The sequence below is a fragment of the Staurois parvus genome, unplaced genomic scaffold, assembly GCF_062004578.1.
Source record: "Staurois parvus isolate SC_StPar_1 unplaced genomic scaffold, SC_StPar_1.0 ptg000383l, whole genome shotgun sequence".
In the NCBI taxonomy this organism is placed as follows: Eukaryota; Metazoa; Chordata; class Amphibia; order Anura; family Ranidae; genus Staurois; species Staurois parvus.
The window spans coordinates 50,078-60,000 of record NW_028318179.1 but is presented as its reverse complement, the minus strand read 5'-3'; the positions used below and the strand labels follow the sequence as shown (position 1 = coordinate 60,000).

Sequence of the window (9,923 nt, the reverse complement as noted above, 5' to 3'; positions counted from 1 at the left end):
CTCTCTGTGAAAAGCCCCGTGTGTTAGAGTTGCAGCATTTGGAGGAAACAGGAGAAAGGAGGATGGAGCTGCAGTCTCTACAGGAGGCCCTGAAAGTGGAAATACAAATTCACCAGGTGAAAATACCTTCTTTATTAGGCTTTACCAATTGGCATATCTGTTTTTTTCCTGTTTCACAGTCGGGTTCAGGCATTCTTGATTTAAGGTGGTACTTCAGCCCTTTTGGAGAGGGTGGACGATTTCACATTATGACACACACCTGCCCTGCTCCAGCGATACAGCATATCTGTTTCCCAGGCCTTCTTCCTAATCAGGCGGTTTTTAGCTCCTCTATTGGGCAGCCACTGATGATGCACACTGGAGTTGCATTATCCTGGTATCGGAAATTGTGGAATGTACACTGTACTGCGCATGCACCACAGCACAGGCAGCATACACAAAACAAATACAATTCTGAAAGTGTCATTTTGTAAAGAAAAGACTATCTCCACTTCTAAAAAAAAATTTAAGAAAAACTAATTGTCATAGCAGTTTTTTGTTGTTGTTGCATTTCCGCTTAAAACACTTGGCCTGCATATGAGCTACAGTTACAGTACTTACCAGCACAGCCTCTGGTGCAGCCAATCTTTGTTTTTTTTTTTTTTTTTTTTTTGCAGAGTTGAAACCATTTTCAGTAGTGGTGCACCAAAATAAAAATTTCTGGTGCCGAAACCGATGCCAAAAATTCAGAATGCATGTGGCCTAAAACCGAACCAAAACAGAAATGTCTGCGTGGGGGTGGGGAGGCTCCAATTTTTTTATTTTTTTCTACTTTTCATGTATATTTTTTTTAATTTTTTTAACTTATGATTTTTTTGCTATCACATAGGGGACCAATAGCCGGCTTTTTTTTTCTTCACTATAGCTCACAGAATTAGCTGTCACTTTCCCCAGAGCTAAAGGAAACTTTGTTTCTTTTAACTGGGGGAAAGAAACTAAAGGAAACTGTTTCTTTTAGCTGGGGGGAAAGTGACAGCTAATTCTCTGAGCTATAGTGAAGAAAAAAAAAAAAGCTGGCAGTTGCATTTAAAAATCGGCACCGACATATAGACAGCCAGTCACTGTATACACTCCTCCTCTCCTGCCTTTCTCCGCCTCCCCCCCTCACATCTGCAGTACATACAGTGTCCTGTATTGGCACCTGTATTGGCTAAATTTTTCCTATCTATATTCGTTCGATATGTTTCGGTGGCCGAAATGTTGGTGCATGCCTAATTTTCAGTGTTTTCTGCCTCTGGCACCTCCAAGTGTGTTGGATGCCTTGCCCTTGCTGCGTGCCTCACTATGCCTCCCTGGTGGCACTGCAGGTAGACAGGCATCCGACACAACTGAAAGTGTTAGGGATCTGAAGAAACTACAGTTGCTTCTAGCTCTGCAAGAAAGGGAAGATCACCTGTAATGGTGGTGGTACTGGTAAATAATATGGTTATATTTTAAATGCTGGCTTAATTTACATTTTTTTAATATACTAACAAATATCTCTTTTAAAGGGTTACTAAAGGTGTTTGTTATTTAAATAATAAAAAAAAAATGTTATACTTACCTGCTCTGTACAATGGTATTGCACAGAGCGGCCCGAACCTCCTCCAGCGTTGTCTGCTTCTCCTCTTCAGTGTCTGTCCGCCATAGCAAAAGCTCGCTATGGGGGCAGACATGCGGGCTTACTCCCAAGCCAGGCTCTGTGTGTACATAGACACACAGAGCCCGGCTCGGCCCCATTCCCCCTTTCCTCCTTGCTGGATTTGATTGACAGCAGCAAGAACCAATGGCTCCTGCTGTTGCCTCCATGTCCAGTGAGGAGAGTGAGTGTAGGATCAAGATTGGGCTCAGGTAAATATTTGAGGGGGGTGGGAGCTGGGTTTGAGCTAATTTTGGTAGGTTTTTTTACTGCATTAAGTTAAAAAAAAACCTTCAGCCTTTACAACCACTTTAAGCTGAGATTGGATATTTCACCTCAACAATTAATTTACCCATCACGTTTGTGTATATGTGTTCTCATTGTGAAACTCCCATGAAAGAAACTCTTGATAAAAATCTGTCTTTGAATTTATTTGGTTAAAATGGCACTTTCATGATCATATGCCTGAAAAAGATTGAAGTGGAATTCAAGTCAGATTACAGGGCAGATAGAATAGGGGTGGGAGTAGATTTAGGTTTATTTAGAATTTGACTAGAATTCCACTTCACAGAAAGGAGCAACAATCACTACAAATATGGCTGCACTTTAACTATGTAACAAAAAAGTCAAACATTACTTTGTTGAAGTCTTTCATCATCTGGATACTTTCCTCTGCAGCTGCAGCAGTGACATCTGGAGGATCAGCACAGTTACTACACTTTCAAGATCAGTTGTTACACATGAATTGCATCAACATGGATTCTATTTAATTGGTTTATGCTTTGTTCAGCAGAATGGAGCATACCCATTTACTGCGCCTATCCACACTAAAAAATTATCCTGAAGTACAAGAAAATATAATTGAAAGCGGGCATGAATCGCCAGTGCCAGATAACATTATTTTAAGTAAGAAAGTATTAAGTAGTAAGTGAATTATTACCTTTCCTGATTCTGAGTATATAACCTAATGTCCATGCAGCCTGGTACCAGGACATCTGTGACATCTGTGAATGCCAGCAATTATGTCATCCAGTGTTATTAGACATTGCAAAATACTCTGTTTGCCTAGTGGGCTTGCAGAAAGATGAGGGAATCCTGCACCTCACATCTTTGCTGTATTGCAGAACTTAGGCTACAGAAGAATATTTTAGCATCGAACACTTCAGGGAGTCTTGGATGCCTGGTCCCCTCTGTGGACTTTGATCCTGGCCCCCCTACTTCATGACAGGATACAGTAGTGAAATAGGAGCTGGGTGATGGAACCACAGTGCGGTGGCACTGAAGAACAGCAGCAGGATTGGCTATATATGTGTATGTGTACACCAGGGCCTGACAAATTTGCTCTGAATCTAGGAGCCAGTTTTTTTAACCACTTGCTTACTAATTACTTTCACCCCCTTCCTGCCCAGGGCAATTTTCAGCTTTCAGTGCTGTCACACTTCAAATGAGAATTGCGCGGTCATGCAACACTGTACCCAAATGAAATTATCATTATTTTGAGACAAATATAGCTTTCTTTTATTGGTATTTAATCAGCATTGGGGTTTTTATTTTTTGCTAAATACACGAAAAATTATTGAAAAATTTTGAAAAAAAACCTTTTTCTTCAAATAAGTAATTTTTTCTTCTTCACTGATGTGCGGTGATGAAGCTGCACTAATGGGGCACCAATAAGGCAGCACTAATGGGGTACCGATGGGGCACCAATGAGGCAGCACTGATGAAGCTGCACTGATGGGTTACTGATGAGGCTGCACTGATATGGACACTGATGAGGTTTCGCTGATGGGGCACTGATACGTGGCCACACTGGATGTCAGGTGGGCTCCTGGGCTGCTCAGACCCAACTCAGAGCTACACTTGGAGCCTGTCCAGGGTGGGAACTGGAGAGCCTGTGGGGTCCCCTGTTAGGTGGTGTCCAGCTCGGGGCCATTGCTGAGCCCGTTGAGAGCTGCTTGCTCTGAATTGAGGCTGAGCCCACTGAGAGCCGCAATCTTCCTGCCAGCTCCGCTCCTCCTCTGACCCACCCCTCCTACTACTCTACAGTCCCGCACCTCCCCTAACCCGTCCTCACAGCGCTGGTCCTCCCTACCCTTGGCCTCACACACACATTGCAGATTGACACGTGCCGACCGCCTGGTAATGCTGCGCTCCCTCATGCTACACCACTGGGGCTGACAACAACCCAGGCGCCAGGCCACATCTTCTAGTAACCCATGGCGACCTGGCGCCTGGAATTTGTCAAACCCTGGTGTATACACATACTCTGATACGTGATGTGCTCACCAACACTGCAAAATACAGTAAGGACCGACATTTAGTGATTAATAATAGCCAATAACATGTTAGTATTAAAGGCTAAGTTTGATTTTTTTTTTTTTTTTTTTTTACCACTTGCCCTCCTGAGGCCTTACCCCCCTTTCTGACTAGGCCATTTTTTGCGAGAAAAAAAACTATATTTTTGGCTTTTTGCTATTAAACATGTCCAGTAAAAAAATGTTAAAATTAAATTTTGTAATAATTTTAGGCCAAATGTATTCCTCGACATACCTTTGCTAAAAAAAAAAAATCCCAATACGTGTAAATTAATTGGTTTACGCGAAAGTTAAAGCGTTTACAAATGGCGGTATATAGCATATATACTGGAATTGTTATTTATTTTTTACTAGTAATAACGGCGATCAGTGACTTATAATGGGACTGCGGCGAGCATTCTGATACTGCGGGAACTGACTTGGTGTCACTGACATCACCAGTGACAACAATACAGTGATCAGTGCTAATAACAAGCACTGACACTGTACTAATGGCACTGGGCAGGAAGGGGTTAACATGGGGTGATCAGAGGGGGTTAACTGTGCTGTTTCACAGTATGCTCTGTGAGTGCTTTCCACTGTAAGCAAACTGCTTTGTATGGCCATTCAAAGCAGTGTGCAGGAGCTGACTGGGGAGAGATCTGTGTTGTTTATACACAGGTCTCTCCCCCTGTCGGAGATACTCGGCGATCACCGGGTGCAGGTGAGTAATCACTGGCCGGAACCCGGTGATTGACAGCCGAGGCTGCGAATGGCAGCGCGGGTAGGACACACGTGCCCCCTACCTGGAACTGCAAAATCACGTGTATGTATATGGGATTTTGCGCACCTGTGCCACCCTGTAGCAGTATTTCTGCTATAGGACGGCACGGAAGCGGTGAATGTTTTCCTCTAAATTCCAGCTCCCCTATATACCAATATACCATTAATGTACCTCTGTTGCATAAAAATAAAAGCCCTCTTTGATTTGGAGAACAAGACTTTACCTTAGCCTTGCTGAATTTCTTTAATTAATGTGTGCTTTGCCATGTGTTTCACAAACGCTTCAAATGTGCATTATGTTTGTTACATGTTAAAGGCACTCCAAGTGCGGCAGACGCACCAAAAACTGTGGTAATGCATCGTGCTCTGCTCCAAAGTTCTGGAGCTGCAATGAGGCGATTGTTGCGTGTAGGGCAGCCCATTCAATTGAATCCTGTGAGTGACGAGTGAAAATGCTTCAAAATAAACACATGCGGGAATGTGAGTTTTCAGTGTCTCCATCCACTCCCTCCTGTGTACTTGTATAAAGATGGCCATACACTATGCAATCTGTTTTTACAATCCCTGCACAATTTCCTTTAGATTTACCAGAACTATGGAATAGGAGGACACACCTGAACAATCCATTCAGTCTGTATCAAATCAGAGAGGCCGTTGTACTACATAGCTGTTGGGTGATCTAAAGGAGATTGTACAATCAGATTGTATAAAAAGTGGGTGGAAGGTAGTATTGTACTGAGGGAGGTGTGGTCCAGAGTGGTGAACACACCCTATCACACCCTCCTCTGTGATGCAACAAGGAAGTGAAGACTTCAGGGAGATGACCTACAGGACGTTAAAGCGGAGTTCCACCCAAAAGGGGAAGTTCCGCTTTAATGCTTTGTCCCCGCTCTCCATTAAGGATTGGCACCTTTGGGGAGCGGGTACCTGAATTTGACAGGTACCAGCTCCCACTTCTGCTGCGATCACCTAGGCGATCGGAAGCAGAAGTTGTCCTCCCTCCCTACACGTGACAGGTCCCAGAAGACTACGGGCCATTCACAAAGTGCAGCACTACTCACACATGCACAGTGGACACTCGGCTGTGAAGCCGTCAGCTGTCACAGCCAGGTGCCCACACCAAAGATTCCAGTGCCAGGCATCTTTAGCGTGGGCACCCGGTTGAAACCAACCGTGGTGAGGACAGTTGTTTTGTAGCTGCTGACTGACTTTTTCAGCCTGAACTCCGCTTTAATGCTGAGAGATGATCTGCAGGAAGTGATGGAATCTGAAAATCATCTAAAAAAAATTCAAATAAGCTAACCTTACCCACAAGAGGATAAACGTTTGGCAGTGAGAGAATAGCACATTGGGATGGCTGGGCCAGAATTGGCATTGGAAAATGCTTCTATTTATTATGAAAAGTGAAATTTGGCCTGAAATGGAGAACTTCTCTTAAGACTGTATAGTGAAGTCCTGCAGACAAAGGGTTTTTTGGTTTGGATTTCTTTCATTAATTTTTAGGGAGTTCTCAATGGAAAAAATACATAAAAATAACTTTCCTTAAGCCCTGGTTCACACTGAATGCAACTTTGAATTCGCACTACTTCACTTGAAGTAGCACAATGTCAAAGCTGCAGATCTGTGCGATTTGTACCTCCGATTTCGCTGCGGCTTGCAACTTCATTAAGCAGAAGTCCATGCAATTTGCAATGAAATCTGAAAAATTTAGTGCAGGAACTATTTTTTTAAATCGCGCTATTTCAGATTGCACTGATTAGGACAGTGCCGTAGAAATACATTAGATGCAATTTCAGGTATGATTTGTAAATCTCATGTCCCACCTGAAGTCGCAGTGATGTGAACCAGGGCTAAGAGATAATTGTACTTCAAAAGCCCCACTCTGGGTAGCAATGTGCCGTCCCGCATTGCAAGGGGTAAATGCTTGTTATGTCTAGAGGTCGAAGAATAAGCTGTAATACTTTCCTTATTCCTCACTCTTTACAATCCTGTACCTGACGACTTCTGTGCTTCTTGCCACACCTGCATGAAGGACTTTCATGGGGCTGTGTCCTGATGCTGGAGATGCCTAGTATTGAGGCCTGAAGACCTGTAGTGTGCATAAAGCTTCTTTCTCATTATATAAAGGAGTCTGTCAGAGATGAAGCCAAGCAAGATAATACGCTATAAAACCATACCGTCCAACTTTTTGAGGTGAGAAGGAAAGTGCAAAGGAGACGCTGCTGTTATCCCCCCGTTAGGTGAACCACAAAGAATTCATAGGCAAAAAGTTGATGCTTCGGCCCCTTGCACACGGGGTGTCTATCTGCTTTGCATGCAATCCTTCCAATTTAATGCACCTTGGAGCACATATACAGCTGGCTGAGGCGGAATGCTGTAACGAGCGGTACTTGCTTTAGGGCTCTATGCATTCAGTTATGGTTGCCGCAGAATACCTGTGTTCTAGGCATTTGTCCCTGAATTCATAGGACCCTGAACGCTTGTACCACTTGGGACATTATTCAGCCTGTCATAGGCTGCACCTGTACCCCTAAAACAACAGGATTGCATGCACAGCAGCTGGACACCCCACATTTCATTTATGGTGATTTTTTTCAAAATAATGTGATATAGAGGTTGTATGAAAAGTTTAGCATGATCTAAAACTTTTGGTAGCTAAACATTAAATTTTTATAGAGGCCTATATAATAATAATAATAATAATAATAATATATAGGTCTATATAAATATGGACAAAGAGGGACAAGGAGATTTTGGTTCCTAATGAGGGACAGTTGGGAGCTAGGTAAACGGGCCTCATTTCCATGGTTTTAAGCTGAAATTTTCTAAATTCAATGTGTTATCATGAGTTAAGGTGTTTTGTGTTATGATGCCCATTAGATTTGAGTGTGCTGGCAGCATGAAAAGCAAACACAAGGCAAGATGCTTAATCAGAGGCCTCTCCTTTTGTGTTTTATTCACATTACTAAATGTGGTTGTCATTAATGGACTTCCCTGGGCTCCTATCCTTACATACATTGAAATGTTAGGGTTGCATTTCTTTATTGCACTTTGCACTATTACTAAGTAAAGCTACTGATATGTTAAAACAAAAAAGCATCATGGTAATTTATGGGTGAACCTTCTTAAGATTCAGAATAAAATATTGTAATGTGGGTTAATCTGAGCTTAGTAACATTCAGGGAAGGTGCACTCTGCTTTCTGTTATTTGTTTCTGCTGGCCTATTTAATTTTTTTTTGTTCTGGTGCACTGGTGTCTGTCGGAGTCATTGCATTCAACATGCTGACTGCAGCTTCCTGGAACACTTGTTCTGCCCCGGCTGGAGTGACTCTGCTGAAAGGCTTTCCAGCATTGGCCTCTTCAGGTTTGTGCTGAATTTGCCAGACCTTGCTGACTGTAACCTCTCCTATAATTTTACGTTTACAATAAATAAATGAAAATTGAACATTTGTTTTTCCAGGTTAAACCAAAAGTAGACCTGTGGGTTTTTGTTTTTTTTTTCTGTGTAGCTAGGTGCATCGCCCCTCATTTCCATGTATGTGCATTCTCTAAAACTGGAAGTCATGCATTCCAATATAATTGCAGTTTCCCTAGAGTTCAGCTAAACTCCAGGCTCTGTAAATTTGAACACGCCATTAAATTAGTGGTGCACCGAAATGAAGATTCTGGACCACAACCGAACATTCAGGATGCACTTTGCTGAAAACAGAATTGGACAGTTTAAAAAAAAAAAAAAAATTTTTTTTATAATAAATTTTATATATATATATATATATATATATATATATATATATATATATATATATACACACACTAAATTGCCGCCCTCCAAATCATTGGATTCAGGTGTTCCAATCACCTCCATGGCCACAGGTGTATAAAATCAAGCACCTAGGCATGCAGACTGCTTCTACAAACATTTGTGAAAGAATGGGTCGCTCTCAGGAGCTCAGTGAATTCAAGCGTGGTACCGTGATAGGTTGCCACCTGTGCAATAAGTCCATCCATGACAGTTCCAGTTCCTTGCTACTAAATATTCCACGGTCAACTGTTAGTGGTATTATAACAAAGTGGAAGCAACTGGGAACAGCAGCAACTCAGACACGAAGTGGTAGGCCAGGTAAGATGACAGAGCGGGGTCAGCACATGCTCAAGTGCGCAGAGGTTGCCAACTGTCTGCAGAGTCAATAGGTAAAGACCTCCAAACTTGGTGTGGACTTCAGATTAGCACAACAGTGTGTAGAGAGCTTCATGAAATGGGTTTCCATGGCCGAGCAGCTGCATCCAAGCCATAGGCGCTCAGGGGAAAAAAAATCAATCTTACTCTATGGAGATGGTTCACATCTCCACTCCAAGTCACCTGAAGCAGAACGCCTGAAACTCAAAGTTTTGGAGCTACTTTTGTACCTCAAATTGGGCAGATTTGCATGTTTTTGCTGTGTTTTTATTCCCATAAAAAAAAGAATAGAAACGCGTAATTAGCACGTTTTTGCACATTTTAACATGCGGTTTGCACAATTTTCTGCTCAACTGAAAAACTGTGGGGGAAAAAAGTGATATATGAATAAATAAATGTAAAATACATGACATTTATTCATTTATTATTATTATTACCCTAACAAGAAATAATAAGAAAATAATAAAATCGTAACCTTAAAGGGGGAGCGGGTACCAGAATTTGACAGGTACCCGGAAGCAGAAGGTGTCCTCCCTCCCTGCAGTCTTTTGGGACACGTGACAGGTCCCAGAAAACTACGGGGCCATTCATGAAGTGCAGCGCTACTTGTGCATGCACAGTGGGTACCCGGCTGTGAAGCCACAAGCTTTCAAAGCCAGGTGTCCACGCTGAAGATGCCAGCCTCCTGGAATACAGGACGGCCGGTGAAACTGGCTGCCGCGGACACACCGTGAAACCGAGTTTTGCATTGAAGACCATAGGGAGTGTTTTTGCATTGAGTTCAATGGAACATGATTTTGCTGGAAGTCAGTTATAATTATCAGCAACTTTTATTTATTTATTTTTTTTTTCGATCAGCAAAACGCCAATAACCCTATTTTTGGCCGCCGATATATCGGTGCATCACTGCATTTAAATGTATTTTGAAGTAGTGTAAGTAGCTAAATTTAACTTGGCAACAGTCTCTTACAGTCTGTACAGCGGAGTTCAGAGAGAGAGCTAGAGAGAAGC

General features: G+C 42.4%; 1 protein-coding gene across 1 annotated transcript in view; it reads left to right on the top strand.

The window, feature by feature from the left end:
• Positions 1-9,923, top strand: part of LOC149455906 (uncharacterized) — a 50,897-nt gene that overhangs the window by 23,682 nt on the left and 17,292 nt on the right. Inside the window, exon 2 of the mRNA XM_089685744.1 lies at positions 1-116. This exon is cut by the window's left edge and continues 23 nt beyond it. Within this exon, the coding sequence (XP_089541870.1) occupies positions 1-116 (116 nt within the window). The remainder of the gene's footprint in view (positions 117-9,923) is intronic.